We start from the raw sequence: 21,663 nt of genomic DNA on the forward strand, positions 1-21,663 counted from the left end.
TCTGCAATTAAGAGCACACAGGTTCTGGAGACCGCTAATTCTGGAGAAGTGAGGAAGGCATTTCCCTCTATCTTTTGTGAGAAGGAGAGGATATTTCAATAAGAGAACTAGGGGGCAGTATGCTGACCCAGTTTATTTAGGTTTCATTAAATTGTTGTGTAACTTCAGTGAAAGCCTAAACTAACAATGTCGTACTCTGTATTTGTATTACCCATGGCAGGATTTAAAATTAACAATAGAGAAATAAATTGCCAATTAGTCTTTATAGTGTCTTATTTCAAGTATCATATTTATTTCCTTATATGGGATCTTTATGTAGTTTGTTGTTTTGTTGGTTTTGTTGTTGTTTTTTTTTTTTCTGGGAGTATGGCTTGATATTTGCTTGCATGCACATAGTATGGAAAAGAATTAAAGAATAAACTAAATTTAAAAATAATAAATAACTAATAAGTTTAAAATTATGTTGTCCATTGCGTATTTAATGTAAACTTTCTCTTGTTAAGGCATCACATCTTTGGGATTTTTTGTTAATACTCTATTTATGAATGGCTCATAACTTCTAATGAGTTTACATATTTGAGACTTTACAACAATGTCATTGATATGAATTGTCTTACTTTGTACAAAACTCTCAAGAGTAGTTTTCCATATGACATAAAGAAGTCCTGTCAAGAGACAAAACTTAACATTATCATGCTATAATGGAGTAGGAACTCTTTCTACTAATCTGTAATAGTATCTCAGTCATCATCAATTTGCATGGAAGTCTTGTGACTGAGATTTGCTCCTTCTGCTATAATTTATGAATGAGTAATTGTTAAATTATTTTGATATAGTTTTCAAGATAACTGTTCTAAACTATGCATTTTGTAAATGATAGCAGAAAGAATTGCAAGATGTGACTTTAAAAGCTCTTTCTGCTCCAAAGTATATGTGTGCTGAAGTAGGGCTTGTTGTGCCCATAACTAGGAAATGTAATATGCAGTTTGTTGCAGTCTCTGTTGTTGTGTGGGTTCATCAGTAGTTCAGTCTGGACTGGTCTTCATCCTTGCAACAGGCTCTTTGTTGTCTTTTTAGTTAAGACAGAATTAGTGTTCTCAACTGGCAGACCAAGGAAAGCTAGAGACTCTAAGCCTTTCACATGCCAGCAGGTGCTACAGTGACAGTGTAGCACCACTTTCCTTATTGTTTAGGTCATAATTGATTTTGGTTTGATAACAATTTATAATTGGTTTCAATTGCCTCAGTAGGGACCATAATTTGGGTATTGCTACAGTCTTGAAATTTAGATCAGAAATCAATGTTATAAAAATTAATTTTAAGATCTTTATTCTTCATGAATGATGCTTCTTACAGATGTTTAAAATAGAGTTACCTTGACTGACCTTTTGTTGGATTATATAAGTTGTATAGTGTACAGAAAAATCTTTTCTTACTGGGAGCTCTCTCTCTATATATATATCAGCAGAAAAAGTCATCCTGAATTATTTTACTTCTTTGTCTTTCTACCATCTTGATATTTTTAAATTCGAAGTGGTTGTAGGCCATGAACTTTATTTTTCTGTTATGCATTCTTTATTTCTCCCAGATACAGAAATATTTTGTCCATTAACTACTGTCTGTACTTGATTTACAGATTCATGTTCTCTGGTATTATTTCTTTCACAGCTCCCACATCTTGCAAACCAAAAAAGTTGCATGTCAGTTAAGCCAAGTCTTTATATGAAATATGTTCAAAAAAGTGGTTGATTATACCTATAAATTTGTCAGTGAAGCATTGTGTCCTTACGTGTTTTTAGCATACCATTAAACAGCCAGTGTCTCTGGGTAGTTCTCTAGAACCAGGTAAGCTGAGAACCCTCTGCTACTACCATATTATGTTGGTTAGTTAACAGAACTATATCTTGAGGGCATAAAGAGCTTTGATAGGGATTTTCGGAATATTGCCTTGATTTTTTAAATTCCAGTATTTAAAAACCAGTGTTTTCTGCCTGGAAAAATCCATTTATAAGTGATCTCATATGGGATAATTTTTACTCAGGAGTCCTGCCATTTATAAGCATTCTTCAGTAAGAAATAACAAAATTCCTGATTGAACCTGCCTCCGTGGCATTGCTGTTTTTTGGGTGATAGGCTAACTTACGATATCCCATCCTTGGTAGTCTTCATCTGTTCTGCAGCACCCTTCAGTTATATTGGCACAGCCAGTACTAGGGATATGTGGGGAAGTGAACTGGTCTATCTTAAAAGGCAATGGCTGGAGAGGAGGGCTATGAAAGAACAAAATTCTCCCTTCAAAAGCTGCTTTTTACTGGATTTTTTTTTTTGTTGGTGTACAGCTTGAGTGTGCCTACAGGGAGTGCTGGTAGGGGCCCTGCTCCATGTGCTGCAGCTGGTAGCAGAAAAGCCAGTGTAACATCTGGACAGGTAAGGAATGGGATGAGAAGCTTATGTCCAGGTTCTGAAAACGTTTCTTTAAAGTCTGGAATGCAACTTGAATAAAAGTTGAATAGTAGGTGCAATACTAGTCACCCCATCTAACAAATGATTTTGCAGAATTATCAGGGATTTCAGATAATGGCCATGATAGAGATCAAGCCTTTGGAAGAACTTGCTTTGACACATGAGGCAGAGAACCTGGGATTACTTACGTTTCAAAGGATAACGTTAAGGAGTTATAAACCTGTCTGTAATAAATGTCAAATGATAGTGTTGGTCAAGAACCTCTGTGATTCTTTTTTTTTGATACAGTTTAAGTTGAAATTACAGTGAAGTTTAAAAATGTGAAATCTGCATCTGGTAGAATGAGATACTTCATGTACCCGTTCTGTCTTCAGCTTCCTGTGATTATGGGGTGTGTGGCAAGTCCCTAAAAAGTAAAGAATTTTAAGGGCTCTTCCACTTCCTCTTTCGAGGCTCAAGTCGATGTGTGTTAGGAGATGGGAGTGATACCTAACATGTGAAATGGGTTCTCCACATTGGCCTCTTGTAAGGTTCAGGTGGTGCAGTGAGTAAATACTGGAGGTGATACGGACTTTGGACTGTGGGAAGGTATTGAGGAGCTTAAAGCATTCAGGATGTGCAGGATAAATGCAGTACTGAGTTGCTCAAGCTCTTATCCTGACGGGCTGAGAGGAGGCTCTTGGCCAGAGAGCAGCCCAGTGTTTGGAGGCAGTGCTTTTGTTCTGAACTGTTACTAGAAAGCATTTGCAGGTGAGGGCTGGGAAAGGGCTTTTTGAAATTGAAAGATTGCTGTGTTTCATCTGGCCAGCTGGGAACAGAGAATAAAAATACCCCAAACTTATAAGCACTGCTGATGATTTAAGACATGGTTGCCAAGGCCTGTAACAGGTACTCCCAAACCTTCTGTAGATTTGTCATCTTAAAAAACTTATCATGGTGAGGAAGAAGGTACCTTTTTATTCCTTAATGTTTTCCTGTTTAGTCATCCTTTCTCCTGCAAGAAGAAAGGGATACTCAGAGAAAAGCAGGAAGCAATAATGAGTTAGAGCACAGTGCTCCAATACAGCAGAGTGACAACCACCTGTGCTTTCCTCTTCCCCTTCTTCACTTCTGCCACAGACCATTTCTGTGATAGAGTTGTTATATACATTTGCTCTGTTATTTTTACCATCCCATCGTTCATTAATTGGAATGAAATTTGGAATGAAAGCTTACTGAGGCTGTGTCTGTTTCTGATCTCAGTAAGAATATGTATACAAATCCTCATCTGTGCACAGCACTGAGAACAGTGGGACCTGATCTTCATGGAGTCTGTTAACGCTACCAGAACAGAAGGGAAGGACATCACCTCGGCACTGTGTCATGCAGTACTGGTGCTTAAGTAAATTAGGTCTTCTTCTCCCATCCTACCAAATCAACTAAATCTAGTGATCATGACAGTTTTGGGATGTGGTAAAAGAAACAATTCTTGCCTAACTCATCATCATTTTAGATAATTTGTGGTTTCATTTGAAACCTTCAAAGGACAAAAGAAATCCACAGAGAGGAGAGAAGAAACAAGATATTTTTAAGTCAATGATTTTTCCTTTAATTTCAAGAAAAATGTTGAAACAAATCAACTATTTTTCATCTCCTAAAAGCACCCCAGTTCTCTTCACAAATTAATGTTGACAGTTCATTACTTGTCTAGATTGTCTGATGAGTCTAATACTTTGTTTGTGGTAAATTTCATGACCTTGCATATAGAGAAAAGATATACTGCATATTGGGATTTTTATTAAGCCTTTAAAAGTTTCAGTGCCTTACAACATTCTCATAAACAAGATAGGAAATATTGGCCAGATGGAATCTACTGGAAGTTGAATGTGCAAGACTGGTTGGAAGATAATCCACAGAGCATGGTTATTTGTGGTACACTTTCCAAACAAAGAATATCTCATTATGAGATTTTCAGAAGCAGCTACTGGTTGAATACTGTTATGTATTTCCATTAATGAGCTGGATGGTGAGCACTCTTGTTAAATATCTGGATGTCCCCCAATGTAGGAGATGTCCATGTATGTGTAGAACAAAAATAGAACTTAGGGGCATCTCAAGAAATAGAATAAATCGTTAGGAAAAAATAGCCACGATGCAACTCCTGAGAAGGATTTTATACAGGAATGATTAACTATGCAAACATAGTATTAAGAATAGCTAGTCAAATGGGGTCATGCAATAAGTTATAACCTGAGCATGAGATAATGTTGTAGTGCTGTTACAAAAAAGCAAATGCTAGACTGGGTTTAATAAACAGGAAAATCACCTGGAAAATGAGTTAATCCTCTAGCTATTTTTAATGTTTGTAAGATATTATTATTGAAAGCTCTGAGAAGTGCATTGGGTACTGTGTGCTTTCAGAAACTTTTAGACCAGTTGAAGAGAGTCCAAACAAAAAGGTTCAAAGTTAGAAGTAATACGTGGCTTACAAGGAAGGCTCAAAATAAAAGCTACCTAAAATTTTTAAGATATAAATAGGGAGTGTATATTCTCAGTCCACAGCCTATAGGCTGTTTAACTAAAATAAAGGTGGCTTAAGCTCCACCTATGGAAAATTTAAACAATAAGGAGCAAGCACTAAGCAGATTGAGTTTAGAAGCCTTTAAAAATCAGTATTGCTCAGAATTGCCAACAGGAAGAGCCTGCAGGAATTTCTAAGTCCTCTTGTTCCCATTCCTATCTGCGTATCTTTTTTTTCAGTCTTTTGTAAATTTTGGTCATTTGGTTTGACCTTACCTACCTTTGTTTCTTTCCATCTTGTGCTGCCTGTTATTTTCTTTTTCCCAGCCGTGCTCTTTTGTTTCTGCCATTTTCCACTCATAGTTCAGGTGTAGAACAGAGAGAGAATTGTTTCTCTTCCATTAGTTAGATGTTTTTTTTGGTCTTGCTTGTACAAAAGCGTACTTTCACAAATCACCTTTCTTCTCAGGGGTCATCTTGTCTTGCAGGTGTCCACTGAGCTTAAGCTTTCTCTGCAGCTTCTCTCTTCCATCACTACTTCAGATTTCTATCTGAACTTTGTCTGTTCCCAGTTGGATCTCTCATGTGAAACTCTCTCAAATATTGATTTGTAGGTAATGTACATTTTGCAACTTCCATACCTTTTTATTTTGGTTGGCTGCAGGTTTTGGTTTTTTCTGCCTCAGTAAGCATTGCCATTTTAAAGTGAGGGCACCCCCTTCTGTACAACTCTTGTCTCTGGTGCTTTTTGCTTGTTGGCCTTCTCAGTGGAGTGCCCTCATTTTTAAACCTTTCTCCAAGGTCTTCTGCATCCTGATTTAAGATCAGGAGTTAACTCTGGTAGTTGTTCTGATCCATCTGCACTTGAAGTCACTGGCACCTGTGGTTTACTAGATACGCTGATAATGCTGCTGATAATCGTTATGTCCTTATCAAACAGCAGTCACATAGTAAGGTGGAAATGAGCATCTGAATTCCTCTTCAGTTTTTCGCTGATCAGAATTTTGAGAGCTGCCTTCACTTGCAAGTTGATGAGGTCTGGTTTTGCACTTGCCTTGGTTTTGTTCTTGGGTCAGGCTTTTACACGGCAGTAATACGCTTTTCTGCCTGCCATTACAGAATGAATGGGTGTCTTGCTGTCTCTTGAGTCTGTATTTTTTCCAGAAAAGATGTTTTGTTTGTTTTCTGGCATCAATCAGACTTCAAGTGAGGGACCCTTCTGTAGTTGCTGTTGGCACACTCCTCTCCACAGGGAAGGGAGGAACCAAGCTACTCCAGTGGGGAAAGTCTGTTGGATACTGCAGAAATCCCACGCTGTTACACTGTTTTCACTTAGTTTTTGGTTTACTTTGTTAAGAAGGGTTTTCATCTTGAGCAGTTCCTTGTTTCTTAAAGTAGTTTCAGCTGTTAATCACGGTCATTGGTGCTGCCAGTTCTGCTTTTTGGTTTTTTACTTTTCACTTTGTTACATTTTAGTGTGCAGTGGTGGTTTTTAAGTGTCAAAAGTCTTTAAGCATAAAATCCAATACTCTTCATTATTCATTTTCAAGTATAGCATGAAATAATGGAGAGATACTCCAGGGTTTGCTTATCTTAAAAAAGGCCCGAAATGAGTGTACTATTGCTGTCCTTTTACAGACATATGTAATTTTCCTTGGAAAAATTATGTGCTCAAATAAAACAAACTTTGACATTAATTGTTACCATTTGTTAAGACCATTTTGTTCTGTTTGGCACACTTGGTTATCCCTAACAGGAAGGCAAACGTGCATCATTATTTTGTTGATTATTAGTTAAGCATTCTGCTTTGTGGAAAACATGAATTTGAAATATATCAATATTTATATGTGAGTGTTTACTTTTTTGTTTATTTTCTTTATTTTGATCATATTTAGGGGAGCTCCTTGGTACTTTTTAGTAATTCCTGTGACACTGAAAGTCAGAAAAGTAAAAGACTCGGGCAGAGAACCTGACTGTCTGTACAGAGTGGGATGCAGTACCTTATTCTTTTAGTGAGGCTGTAGCAGGTCTGATGTCAGTCACTTCAGAGACCTTTAGACCTCAGTGCTCATTTACTGCTAAAATGTACCAGCTCTGCTCCTGCATTATGAAGATCGTCTGTCAACACTTTGAGATATTCTCCTTTGTTATTAAGCTTGTGATGCTCTACACTGTCAGGTTTTTTGCCAATTATAGTTAAGGTACAATGGTGTATTCACTGGATCAAAGTCTCACACTGGCGGTAGAGGAATGATTTGTAAGTCTTTATTCATCTGAATCGTACAATAGAATACCTGAGGAATGCAAATAATCCCTCCAAGGACTCAATAGAAAAGCTGTTAAAATGACAGTCTAAGACTATTATTATTCTGAATTGGTGTTTTAGCCAAAGTAATTATTTCTTACCTTGTTGTTCCACAATAGTTCTTAGTTTATTAGTTATGATGACCATATTTACCAAACAGAATTTGGATCCAATTTTTGACAGTACTTTCATGCTCATTTCACTTTTTCAAGTTTACACGTTTCATTCCATCTTTCTTTACTTGGCAATTATTTAATGAGTCTAGAAACCAGTGTTAGATAATTCCTTAAAAGACATTTGTAAAGGATGTACGCACATATGTTGAAGTACACTTATGAATTGTAGATTCATTTTGAGATATGTTTTCTGTAAAATGTTGGCTTTTATAAGCTCTCAACTTTGATACCCAATTTGTTAGCCAAAATAAAGTAGTTAACTACAAATGTTAGTTTTAGAAATGCTGTTAAATGTCAGATGTCACATTGAGAAACACATCTTAATTGTGATTTTCAGTGCAGATGTTTCTGAAGGCAATAGTGTTTCAGTATCAGTCCTGGATACCAGACCGTGTTTTCACTGGGTAACTGGAAGCAAGAAAAGATTAGTATAATGAGGATTGAAAAACATTGACAGGGTATTTACATAAGTAAATGATAGAAGACCAGCCTTATATAACAAACGTGTGAAAACTGTTGAGTGAACTTCTATATTCTTTGTCCCATCTAAAACCCTACTCAGTCGGCCATGCACTTAATCTCATAATAGCTCTGATCCCCTGCTATTTTCTTTGACAAATGTGTGTTGATGAACTTGTGGTTCAGTTCATTTTTTTCTGAAGTGACATTTGCATTGATTATTTAAAGGTTTTCAGGCCACAGTTTCAAAGCACTTTAGTATAATAGCAGCTAAAACCTTAGTCTAAATCTTGCAGATTAGCAGGACTAAGAAAAAGAACTCAGCAAGCATAAAGCCCTGTGCTGTATGGTGGGTGCTTCAGGTCTGAACCATCGCTGGCACCCAAAGTGGCTGTGGTTTGTAATTTGATTATTCGTGTACAGGAAGTATTCCCATGGCTCCTGTGTTTGCTTGCTGAGCATAGAGCTGTCATTCCTACCATTCATACCTTTTAAGAAATAGTGTCCTATTAACAGTAGCAAACTCCTCCCAGGTAATTTATAAATGACTCCCTTAAACTTAGAGTAAATACTTGCAGTCACGAATATGATGCTAATGTTTAAAGATTTTTTTAAACACCATCTACTGCTCTAAAGTTTCCACAAAATCACAGAATCCCTTCTGAGGTGGAACGGACCTACAAGGATCATTGAGTCCAACTCCTGACCCTGCACAGAGCATTCCCAGGAGTCACATCATGTGCCTGACAGCATTGTCCATCTGGGTGAAGAAACTTTTTCAAACACCCAGCCTAAGCCTCCCCTGACACAACTTCAGGCCATTCCCTTGGGTTCTGTCACTGGTCACCAGAGAGAAGACACCCGAGCTTCCCCTCCTCTCCCCCTCACAAGGAAACTGTAACTGCACTGAGGTCTCCCCTTGGTCTCCTCCAGGCTGAACAGACCCAGTGCCTTCAGCTGCTTCTCACACAGCTTCCCCTCAAGGCCCTTCACCATCTCTGTTACCCTCCTTTGGACACTCTCTAAGGGCTTTACAACCTTCTTACACTGTGGCACCCAAAACTGCCCCCAGCACTTGAGGTGAGGCTGCCCCAGAGCAGTGTGGGACAATCAAATCCCTTGCCTGGCTGGCAATGCTGTGCCTGGTGCACCCCAGGACAGGGTTGGCCTTCCTGGCTGCCAGGAGGCTGCCACTTTTGTTCACTTCAGTAGGGTAATAAACATTCAAAAACTAACACCTTAAGTTTGTAGCTCTGAATTTGTTGTTTCTTTCAACTAAAAAAAAATGATGAACAGTAAACTATTGTAAATGCTGCAAGTTACTGAAGATGAATAGTAATTTTTTTTTTCTTTATTTAAAAATAATCATAGTATAGTAGCCAGAAGCTTTGTCCTGGGAGAATAGTAGAAAGGTAAGAAAAGCCAGTAAAAACATGGTCCTGTATTGATCAACTCTGGCATACTCCAAGATCAATACACAGAAAAAGCAGGTGCAGCTCGCTGTATAGGAGTGTAGTGTTCTTTTCTATCTGCTAATATCAGCAGTCTTAGCTACTGAGATCCTTTTTTTTTTTTTATTAAAATAGAAAGAAAAAAACTGAAGGCCCTCAATTGCACCACATTTGATAAATATAATTCTTGGAAGTACATTTTTCTCTCAGAAAGTTTTATTCACTTTTTAGATTGCAAGTATTTAACCTCTACCAAACACCTAGTTATTGCCCCAAATTATGCCTATTTCTGATAGATGAAATGCCAAACAGAAACCAAGAAACAGTGAAATGTTAATGGAGTACACCTGAAGCAATTGCTGCCTGTTAATGCCTTGACCTTGGAAAGCAATACACAAAAAGATGGCATCATAAATCCGTGCAATTCTTATGAATATGTATGTGCTACTTGATAATAATGAATGTGGTACAGCCATGCATGCACTACAAGATAATGTTGTGCCCTTTGTTGTCTACAGGTTGATAAAAATTAAAGAGTGGGTGGACAAGCACGACCCGGGTGCTTTGGTCATTCCTTTTAGTGGGGCCTTGGAACTCAAGTTGCAAGATATGAGTGCTGAGGAGAAACAGAAGTATCTGGAAGAGAACATGACACAAAGGTTAATTAGCATTCATTTTCCCTACACTTTATTATCAACTATTTCCTTGCAGTAATTTAATTGCTTGCGCTGATAGAATAATAAATGACAGAGTAATTACCATTATAAAGAGAGAATCTTCTCCTTTCTTTACCATGAGACAGAGTGAAAAGATTTATTTTAAATTAAGTTTTTAACTGTCATCTGTCATCTCTGTACAGTGTTTTAATTATAACATAGGTATTAGTTATGTATATTTTTGAGAAGGAACGATCACCAAAACTGTTTCGTCATCCATGGGGAATAAGGACAGTGGAGAAAATTTTGCCATAATTTTCTGAAGAACTATAATAAATTGTTTCAATATTGAATTTCAGTCAAACAGATACGCTTTCATGACCTGGAGTCCTGAAAATTGCATGAGACAAGAGTGCTGCCTGATAGAGTGATTTATATTTATCCCGTGTTTCTGTAGCCTGCCAAATAAACAAATCAAAATACCATCTCTATGGTTTTGCAGTAAAAAAGTAGTTTTTCTGAAGAGAGTTCAAAGTGAAAGGCTACTGCAGTTATTGTTCTCTTTAAAAGTAGACGTGGTATCTCCAAAATATATGATGTCTTTCCACATAAATTGATTACTTGGCGCATTTAGCTGTTTTATGTGTATGTGCTGAATGAATTGGATTCCTTCCCCCCTTTTTTTTTTTTTCAGTGCTTTAGCAAAGATCATTAAGGCTGGATATGCAGCACTCCAACTAGAATACTTTTTCACTGCAGGCCCAGATGAAGTGCGTGCATGGACCATCAGGGTAAGATTCATACTTATTCATCAGCTATATCCAGTTCCACACTATTGAATTCAGATTGATATCACTGACTTTGAAGTTTGTCATGGTGGCGGTTAGCTAGTCATTACAGATGAGGTTTTTGTCCAGGATAACTTTAATTATTTGTGAGCTGCTGAACAGTGAAAGTGGAGCTGCATTGATTGAGGCAGGTAACAATTGATTCTGCCTATTACATAGTCTGAATTTCTTCATCCTGTAGAATCTGTCTACCCTCCTCCTGTGGTCAGAGATAAGACGTACCAGTATTGTGCTTGCTTAATCTGTGTGACTGGGTTTGTCTGCAGTGAAATTGATGTTGCTTTTCATTTTGTATTCACTAAGTTTGTTTGGGTTGCGGATGGTTCATTCCTCCTGTGCTTTGCTGGGATTACATTTTCAGCAATAAAAGCAATATAACGTCATTATATTCCTCGTGGATACACAGTTGGGCTTCAGATCCTAAAATCAGTGTGCAGTAATTCAGGTCTTTTACTGACTTTAGTATTTAGACCTAGTTTATTTTGGTAGTTTTGTATGTTTATCTGGGAACTTATGTAATGCCTAAAATGATATTATGTATTTAAAATATTGGTGTAGAATGGTTACAGCCATAGACTTCAACTAATTTATTCCCAGAGGACAGGAAGGGCTGAGCTGTAGTGGTTTGCCTTTGAATGTAAATATGTTGTAATATAAAGATCAATATTGAAAAAATATTTTGGAAACTCTTACCTTAAAAATTGTAACTGTCAACTTTTGGAGGTACAGTTCAGTCTTTGAGGTTCTATTTTTTTTGCATCAGTGTATTTAGGGCTGTGGAATGAGTTTCAGTGCTGTATTTAATTTCATTCACTGGAATTAATTTGTTTTCATTAATCAACATAATTTCCTGTAAATTTATATTTTTAATAGTACTTCTACAGATGTTTGTGTATGTGTTTTAGCACATTAAACTTATTTTCTTGTAAGCATGTGTGGGGTTTTCTTAGCTTTTTCTTCTCATCTCTGTTTACATGATAACTGCTTGCTAAAATAATAGCAACCAAAATTATATAAAAGCAGGAGTTTTGCTGTTCTGATTATTGCCATAGTTTTAAAAGCCCATTGTGAAATTCCACTGTTTTCAGTGGGAGAAGTGCTTGCTCTTTATTAGAAAATTTGAAAGCTGGTTTATCTTAAGACTGATTGTGAGTATCTTTGATTTAATGTGCAAAGATATTTAGTCAGGTAAGCATCAGTGAGTAGCCATATTAACCCAATACATCTTTTATTGTAAAAACTGTGCTTTACAGTGTCAGACTCCTTAGCACTTTAACATGCTTTATTAAGCAGCCTTTAGGTCACCATTATTGCTCAAATTTCTCTCCATGGTTGTATGTGCACAGAATGTATTTCCTTGTAATTTAAAGCATGCAGCTATAATGCATTCTCCTCTATTGCATAAACTTAAATTTTTGTATAGTCGTCTGTGATTTTTTTATTTTTTAGTGATTCAGTTGTTGATGTTTTGGTAAGAATACTCAGTTTGTTCTAAACCAAACTTACTAAAATTATTCTGAAATAAAAATAAGCTAATGTGTACGGCTTGACATCCATATGTCATTTCTCATTGCGGACATTGTTCACCGTGAATGTTATCTTTAATTGAAATTATTTGGGTGGAAGTGAAAGTCTTGAGTAATTCAGATTTTGAAGTTATTTAAAAGTCTTTATCTTCTCACTTTCTGTGTAGAAAGCTAGGGGTTGAAGCAAATCTCACAACAAAACACAGTCATAGCTTCTAAAATCAATACTGCTGTTGATACCTATTAGGGAAAACAAAGCTGCTGATCTTTAATGTCGGTTGGTTTATCTGTGACGAAGGCACCGTCTGTGTCCCAGTATTGAGGATCGCCCAGCTGCATGTGTGACATTTTAGCTGATATGAAACAAAGTTTCAGCAGAACCTGAAAGCATATAAAAAAGGAGAAACCTCTTTCCTGCAATCAATCTTCTTAAATGCAATTAATTTTCTTCTGGTCTTTCCTTTGACAGAAAGGGACGAAGGCTCCTCAGGCAGCAGGGAAGATTCACACAGATTTTGAAAAGGGATTCATTATGGCTGAAGTAATGAAATATGAAGATTTTAAAGAAGGAGGTTCAGAGGCTGCTGTCAAGGTGAGCTCCTCATCTTTTTCTTCTCTCTCCAGATATGCCGTTTTTCCATTTCAAATCTTATTTTTCACTGGAAAAAAAGTTCTTAATGCTAAGTGAATCTTCAGTCACCTCTAGCAATAGACCAAAATCCATTTTCATCTTTTACTTAAGAAAGAGTTTAAATGCACCAACTCACTGGACAGGAATGCAACTATTTCAGTACCCAAGATAAAACAGTGCATGGACTACATGTCAGCACTGAGACCAAATGTTGTGCTAATGTTGGGGTTTTTTTCTCTCTCTTTACAGATTTGTGTTCAGAATTTAATAAGCTTTAAAACTGGCTTGTTTTTGAAAAGTCATATTTTTAAGATGAGAGAGGTTTTTTGAAGCACTTCTAAAAGGAAACATGAAACAGAAAAACTGGTTTCTTCTAAAAATGTGTCATCTTGTTTTTACTAAAGGTATTTAAAATGTCAGATGCAAATGGTTTAGAAAATACTATATTTTAAAATTGTACTCTTTTCTCAGATTTAGTGGGTTCCACTTCTAGACTCTGATAAGCATAATTAGGATCTTAAAATTTACCGTTCCTGTATTTTATTCAGTTGCCCTTTGATGTCTTACTAAAAAATGCCATGCCTTACTTTGATCATTCAGGGTGGCTACTATGTGCTGAAGAGACAGTAAAAATATTTAATGGAAAACTTTCTTCCTTGAGCCTATGCTTCTTTGTGATGACACTTGCATTGAGAAGAGTTTCATCTGCTTTCTCAACACTAGAGGGCAGAGACTGCTCGGGTGCCCAAAGTTGTGCCCTTTTAGAGCTGACAAATTATATCTGATTTGACGTTATTAAATATGAAATGAACTTGTACGTGGCAAAAAATGTCCTAAGGAAAGCTGTTCTTCTCTGCGTTGCTAATGTGTTATTTCCTCCTTTAAGCAGAAAAACTTACCTTTATTTCATACACATTTGATTTCTCATTTGGCATTTTTGACGTTTTCTTAAGATTTGTATTTTATGAAATTGCAATTACAAAGCACATTAGTTTCATTTACTCAATCTCAGTATTTGAAGGTTCCTACACATAATAATGTGTTAAAGAATTTAAAAGGTTCAGCTTTATTGTTTGCTATTTGATAGCTTGAAAGGTATGCAAAACTATGATTTCAAATTCAGCCTATTCTCAGTGGTATCACTAAGGAAGATCATACTGAGCAGCGGGACTTTAATAGGTTTGTTTGAACCCCAGGAAGTGAGGGAAAAAAATCCCATATAATTGGTTCGTTGCGGCATGTGAACTGCTTTATGAAAAGGGAAGTAGAGTTGTAGTTGTAAAGGGAAACCACAGCTATAAATAAATCTAATATTCTGCAGTCAGAAACCACTTTACGTAACAGATTCAAATTTTGCTACCATCAGTTTTTGATACTCAAATATGAGTGTTTTCCCTGAGAGGCTGCATCAGTTAACACCTATCAAATTAATCAGTATATTGCTTGTATATTTTTATTTGCTTTTCACAGTGTGAGATTCAAAAATTCAAACTTCCATGCTCAAATCATATTTAATGATTAAATTTTTTGTTGTCATGTCGTAGCTGTAAAACACACAGATTTGCATTTGTTGCTCTAGTTTTAAAATCAAGGTTAGGAAAAACCTTGTTCTTAGAAATAAGGGGTCATATTCCTCTGGTCTTTTGTAATTTGCATTTAATACAATGTTTCATGCTGTAGACATTACTAATTACTTTTATATTGCTGGTAAATTTCAAAATTGAATTTAGGCGCTTTTAGGAGTCATCTTAAATAACAGTGGTAATGGGAGTTGCTTGCTTTGTATGTTATCAAGTTGATCGATTTTTAAGTTTGATTTTGTGTGTGTTTAACACCAATACAGCATAACTAATTTAATGCCAGTGCTGTGAACTATACACTGAATAGCTCTGTGTGGGCTTTGTAGTCTACAGGGATATCACATTATTAGCAATCATATCTGCTTAGGCAAAGCTGGCTTCTACAGATGGCTGCTTTCAAGTGCAAATGAACTGGTTAGACGTGTCTTGTTTAATACATACTCAAGATTCACAAATGGGTATTGATTTTTTCAACCAGTGTTTCTGATAGCAATGGAAATGGATTAAATGGTCTCTAGAGAATTTAAAGGAACACTGTCACTTTTAATTAACTGTAAACTTGTAACAAAAATACATAAACTTACATTAGTATATCAACATGTATTTAATTAAAGAAGTCTATGCCACATTGATAGTTTGCACTACTGTGCTAAAAAATTATGTTGTATTACTTTGTTGAGGACAGTTTTTTCTACAAATATTTGTGAGTACTAAAGGTATTCAACTGAAAAATGTTTTTGTACCTGTGCCTGCAGCTTATGTTTTCTGATGATTTTTACAGCACTGTTTTATTAGTATTTATGCCATCAATTTGTCTAATTACTCTTGACTTTAAGCATTATTAGCATCAAAGGAAAGAACTTGAAAGGAAGCCTTTTACAGTTTAAACAGATTTCCAGGGGATAGAAATAGGAAAACTTCTGCAAAGTATTATTTCTTATGTATCAATAGTGTCCTGTGGGGTAAGGTCAATTACTATTTCAGTATATATTTATTGTTGGGGCTATCTTGGTTGCAGTTTTCCATAGGCTAGCATGTCTGGGAACCACATTTAAGTAAGGAATGGCAGCAACAAGGTTATCGAGCTTCTAAATTTCCAGGCAGCAATATGGGGAAATGGGTTGCTTTACAGAGCAGGTTTTGTGAAAGAAAGGTGTCTAAGTTAACTGTGTACCATTAATCTGATCTGTTCTACAGCAACTAAGGTCATTAGTTAACAGCTTTCCTGTAATGGGATCTTAGCATGCCACCACTGTGATAGTGTCATTGAGAATAATGGCACAGTGAGGTCTTGCATGGAAGCACTTTCTCCTGCAAGAGAAAACTTCAAAACAGGAATGGTTATTGAACTAAAGCAGAAGCTCTCAACTTTTCCATATTGTAGACACTTTTCAAGATAAATGCTTCTGCAGACCACCTCCCGCCCAGCCTGTCAGGCCTAATGCCACAGCCTCTGTAATACTGGGTTTAATTACGATGAGATAACAGTAGAAAAATATAATAATAAATTCTAATGCAGAAAGTACTGATATTTAATAGATTCCTTGCCTATTTTCTGCTCTCCTCAAGTACAGCATTTTAATAACGAATTTTCTTTTCATGTCTTTGGTTCATGTGCCTTTTCCTGTATCCTGGTTTCACAGCCTATATGCTCTTCTATCTGTCCTTCTGAAGCAGATGCCTTCTAAAGGAAATTTCTGACAGAAGAGCTGAGCCTGCATTTTGTGCTCCTCAGCCCTTCATTATGTGGGCACAAGCAGACAGGAGAGCCCCACTGGCAGCCCGAGTGAGGCACAGCTGTGACATTTGCAGTGTCCCCATGGTCAGTGGTGGCAGGACCCTGCTGTCCAGCAGGTCAGGGCAGCCAGGGCACGGGCTGGTGTTGACTGCCCCTTCCAGCAACGCTGCTTTATGTTCCTGCCACCAGTGTTTGCCATCTGCAGGGTTTTCACATGAGGGAAAAGAAAGCCAAATTGGAAAAAGAAGAAGAAAAAAAAAGGAACTGTTTTAGTGTCCTTTATCTTGCCAGGCTCTACCACTATATAATGCAGGTGCATTTTGAGCACTACAGATGCAGTGGAGGCTAAATTACTTTCATCTGTATTTCATACGTATGTCAAACCAAGTGATGTCAAACTGAGGAATATTGTGACTGTCAAACTCTGAAGCTGAAGTATTACCATCCCTTTACCAAAATGTGTTTAAATAATTTCCATTTGAAAATCCTGTAAAATGTCTAATGAAATAACCGATTTTCCTTTTGTCTGTTCCATTTACAGGCTGCTGGAAAATACAGACAACAAGGCAGAAATTACGTAGTGGAGGATGGAGATATTATCTTCTTTAAATTTAATACACCTCAACAACCCAAGAAGAAATGAATATCAGATGTTGTTCGCTCAGAAATGAACTGTGCTGCTTCAAAAAGCATATGAATTTTTATTTGGAATTGGAATATCTGGAAACAAAAAGCATACAGTTTCTACCTAGGGAACCTCCCTTCCCCCCAGTGAAATTATTCTTGTTTGTTTTGAATTAAAATATGGCACCTCCAGCAAACATGCAAGTTCACTAAATGTGAACAGCTTTGCATTTCAAACGATTAAGACCCTACTCAAAATTGTAGAAGCTTTTCGGGAACCATATTACTCTCATGATACTTCATTAATCTCCATCATGTATGCCAAGCCTGACACGTTTGACAGTGAGGACAATGTGGCTTGCTCCTTTTTGAATCTACAGATAATGCATGTTTTACAGTACTCCAGATGTCTACACTCAATAAAACATTTGACAAAACCAGCCTTGGTGTGTTTGGGGATGTCTGTATTGACTGACTGTGGTGTGCTGAATGCGATACGGCACCTGGTGGATGCTGATTACAGAATTTTAAGACGTGTATGATACAGTAACTGGCAGTGTGGGGCAGCTGCAATTGTATCTTGAAAGTGAGTCTTTCATGGGAATTAGAAGATTAGGATGCCAATGATTTGTCTCAAAAAAGTTAATGAATTTGTAGATGGACGTTCACTGAAAGATTATACTAAGGATAATAATGATGGCAGCGTAAGTGATTTTTACTGGAGAGAGGAAATATGTGTAGAAAAATCATGTTATCTATGAGACTGAAGCTTTTTCATTCAAATAATTTTGAGGGAGTATTTCACTCTTGCCTTGAAATTAATAAATCAGGCTGGAGCAGTAGTAGCTGATGTTGTGCATTGTCCTCTCCGGTCTGGTTTTGTGGCCAGCGGAGAGTGACACAGACGGTGCTGTGGGGGAAGAGGTCACACTGTGCTGGATGGGTAAGTTCTGCTGAAATGAGTTTGCAGCTGGGAGTACCTTTTTACCTCTTTATTTTTTAACCATGAGACAGAGCTGGTCACTCTGAGTAACAGAAAAATAAGGTGTTGGCAAAAATAAAACTAAGTTTGTTCTTTTAATGTGAGGTGTAGAACTGCCCTTTCTCACAGTATGTTTAGTGTGTTTTAAAACAGCCTGGCTTTGTCCGAGTGCCCATGTCCCGGGGGTTTCAGCTACAGGTTCAGTGGGGTCAAGGCTGGGAGAGATGCTGTTGTTACCTCTGTCTTGTTGGTGTGCCAGGCCTCTTGTGTCATGGTAATAAATTCCCTAGCTGTGAGCTTTGAAAAGGCAGCTTGCCACCGGCTCAGCCCTGCTGTGTGTAGGGTGCTGGGAGGGCTGGCCGCATCTTACTGTGAGACATTCCCTCGAGATGCCACCTTTGAGCATCATTGCTCGTTTCTGGGAGAGTAAGACATGCTTCAGCTAGAGCCACAAGCCTCATTGTTGAAAAGTTGGCATCATGCCTTTAATTGCACCAAAGAGAAAGAGGGAGGGCAAGTGACTTCAACACATAGTTGTTGATTTTGTTTTAAAGAGCACCTCCCTTTTTTATGGTGGCAGAAACGGGGACCATATTGTAGAGCAGAGAAATTAGGGCTTCAGATGTTTTGGAATCCTTGAAATTCTCTTTTGTACCATCTCCCTGGTGCGGCTAGTATTTGTTCCTGGCGTTATTTTGATGTTACATAATTGAGAAAAGATTAGGACCATCAAATCTTGTGTTAAAAGTCAAATCCAAAAGAAAACAGAGCCTACCTGTTTCTCTTGGATGTCAGCAAGGTGCTAGTACCAGAGAAGGGCTCATGCTGGGTTTTAGACACAATGAAAGGTGAGTGAGAAGTGGAGTATGTGTGCTGCTGAAAGAGAAGTAACCTCTTTACTGCACTAATACCCACTGAAACATGTTCTCTTCTCTTGGCTGAAATTTGTTCTGGTTTCCGAAATACTCCCATGGCCCTGAATTGTTTCTATTTCATTGTGTGTACTTCATGATTCCTCCCTGTTCTAAAAATAAAAATAGTTAAAAATCAAACTAAGTTGTTCATTGTAGACAGGGTTCTTTGAGGTTACTACGATGTCCTGAATATAGAAAATGAACTTAAAATGGTTACCACATCTTAAAACATATATATTCTATAATGTTTTATGTTTCAGTTTATTAATTTGCCTGAATAGTTATATCTTCCGCTGTTAAAGAACTAGGTTCTTTTAACTACTGAAGCTGATAAATTATTCCAGAATAATCACAAATTTTATTAAAAGAAAGAATAATCTGATGATCTGTTATTTCTCTCACCAGCAACTTGTGACAACTGCTGTGTTAAATATGTGCAGCCCGTGTTTCTCCTTAGTGGGTTTATGTATTCAAGATATACAACTCCTTAGAACTTGTAGTTATATGTAGCAAATGTAAAGTACTCTTGTACTTAAATAGAACTGTGATTTAACTGAGGTTAAGCACACATTATTTGTGCATTTCCACCTGCACAGGTTACTCCAGGTGCAACATATCCATCCTACTCACATTTGCTATTTAAGAAAGAAAACCATGAAATCTGTCTGCACACTTTTTACTGCCATTGGTGTGGTGGCAGTGGGTAGGAGACTTGTTACTCCAGGTGGAGGATGAAAAAGCATTGTAGGCACTGCTCTTCCAAAATACAGAAAGTAGGGAATTTTGCAAGGGAGGAGGAGTATTGTCCCTTCGTCTTCGCTTGCCGTTCCTCGGTGCCTGATAGCTGTGACACTGATGGCATGTTTCTGGGATTAAACAAACACTAGTGGAACAGGGAAAAGACTGCTATCAGCCTCCAAACTACCAAAAGAGAGTGCCCTGAAGTGAAAGTGGCTGTGTCTGCACTGCCCCTCGGGTTTGCTCTGTACATCTGGAGAGTGAAGCAGTTGGCTGGGGCACCTGATGCTCCCATGGCATGTGTTTGAGGGGCTGCTTGGGGTGGTGGCAGGCTGCTCCTGTGAGGAGTTACGAAGTTTCCACTTCAATAGCCAGTTTGCTCTGATACCCAAGGAGTAGCCAGTTTGCCTGTTGAGAGAGTCCTGTGCACTGCAGAGCCGGCAGGGAGTGTGTGTGTGTGTGTGTGTGTGTGTGAGTGAAGAGGTGTGATAAGGAAGTTCACTTTTAAAGGTATGTTCCTGGTCAAATAAAAACAATGCTGTACACCAGGGCTTACTGCTGTTGGCTTTTGGCAGAATCAATAGCAATAGCAAGGTGATGTGCTTGGGGACCCCAAGATGCGATGTTTCAAACCATTAAGCAGCATAAAAAGCACAGAAATTTAACTTTTGAAGACTGTTTGTACCCACAGATACTTCATGTATAAGATACAGTTTTCTGTCCTAGTAGGCATTTCCTAATAACTCACAGGAAGCAGGTTTGGCCTTCCTGTGTGGATTAATGTATCAGATAAAGTATAGAAGTACTGTCTTAACTTCGTGTCTCTTTGTGCTTTTCTTGACTATGTCCAGCCCTGTAGAGATTGGTAGAATTGCCACAGTTGTTTTAAATGTCTGAAGGATCAGTCATTTAAACTGACTTTCCTGAAGGATCCTTTCTTACCGGCTGCAGTTTTCTGTCTGCCTTTTCTCCTTCATCACCCAAGTTCACCCTGATCTCTTCCCAGCCCACAGGGCCTGTGAAGGACTCTGTATGGCAGAGTACCTGCTTTGGAAACACCATGCTGTAAGCTCTATTTTCCTTCCCTCCTTTCCCACAGAACAGCCCTGCAGCTGGGGTGGCAGCACTGCAGCTGAGGTCACTGCTGAACACCTCCTGGCACTTTATTGATGCTGTTGCCTTGTGGTGCTGGCTGTGGGCAGGGACAGCCCTGCTCTGGCCATGTGTCCCCAGGCTTCCAGCCCTGTGACTGTGCCCCCTCCCTGCTCTGCTCCAGCAAGCTGGCAAATCACCCTTGTTGTAGCTTCACAAGCATCAGGGAAGTGCACTCCTGGTGCAGTGTTTCATGTTTTTGTGACTGCTTGGTCAAACTGCCCTTGCACAGCTCTGTTGGTCCTTACTGAGGCAGGGATGCTGCATGCCCCATTCCAGTGAGTGGTTTAAGCACCATTTATTCTACCAGCTGCAGGACAGGACCATAACATTGCTTTTTGAAAGATCACTGTGTCTGGCAAAGTTTTCAGTTTGCACAGTATTTGCTAAATTTTACCATTTCTCTCCACTCAACAAACCCAACTCATGGAGGATGAAGCAGGGAAAGTCATTAGAAATTTGTAATTGTTTAAAAATAATAATCACTTCTTTTAGCTTTTACTCCCTCCATACTAATTCCAAATGTTTGATTACACTATTCCACAATTTCACTTCAATTAAAACAGGAAAACCACTGGAGGCTTAAAAAAAAAAAAAAAATTGAAGCAATGGTATTCATCACAGTATCCCTGTGGATTGAAATAGTGGTGGTGTGCTAGTTGACCTTAGAAAAATCTTGCATTTCAAGGCCGTCTTTGGAGCAGTTATTTCTTGGCTTCTCTGCCCAGGCAGTGCCCGTTGCAGACCCGTGGGAATAGCCATGTGTGTTGCACATTGAGGAATGTTACGTGTGTGTGCTTGGTGTCGGGAGCCGGGGCTGGGCCTGTGCTGCCATCAGAGCTCGTTTTTATTTTCTACATTTTATTTTCTACATGCAAAATGTGTGTGCTCAGCGCAGAAACTGATAAACCACACAGCAAA

The 21,663-nt window shown here is 38.0% G+C and overlaps 1 protein-coding gene across 4 annotated transcripts in view; it reads left to right on the plus strand.

Annotated features, from left to right (window-relative positions):
* OLA1 (Obg like ATPase 1) overlaps positions 1–17,396 on the plus strand; it is a 114,114-nt gene extending 96,718 nt beyond the window's left edge. For all 4 annotated transcript variants that reach the window (XM_066189916.1, XM_066189915.1, XM_066189917.1 and 1 more), the window contains 4 exons: positions 9,872–10,012; positions 10,704–10,800; positions 12,853–12,975; positions 16,874–17,396. In XM_066189916.1, coding sequence (XP_066046013.1) covers positions 9,872–10,012; positions 10,704–10,800; positions 12,853–12,975; positions 16,874–16,975 — 463 coding nt within the window. In that variant the 3' untranslated portion in view covers positions 16,976–17,396. The remainder of the gene's footprint in view (positions 1–9,871; positions 10,013–10,703; positions 10,801–12,852; positions 12,976–16,873) is intronic.
* Positions 17,397–21,663: the final 4,267 nt, after the last annotated feature.

The sequence above is a fragment of the Chamaea fasciata genome, unplaced genomic scaffold (genome assembly GCF_029207755.1).
Source record: "Chamaea fasciata isolate MVZ Bird 193981 ecotype frontalis unplaced genomic scaffold, bChaFas1.0.hap1 SCAF_8, whole genome shotgun sequence".
NCBI lineage: Eukaryota > Metazoa > Chordata > Aves > Passeriformes > Sylviidae > Chamaea > Chamaea fasciata.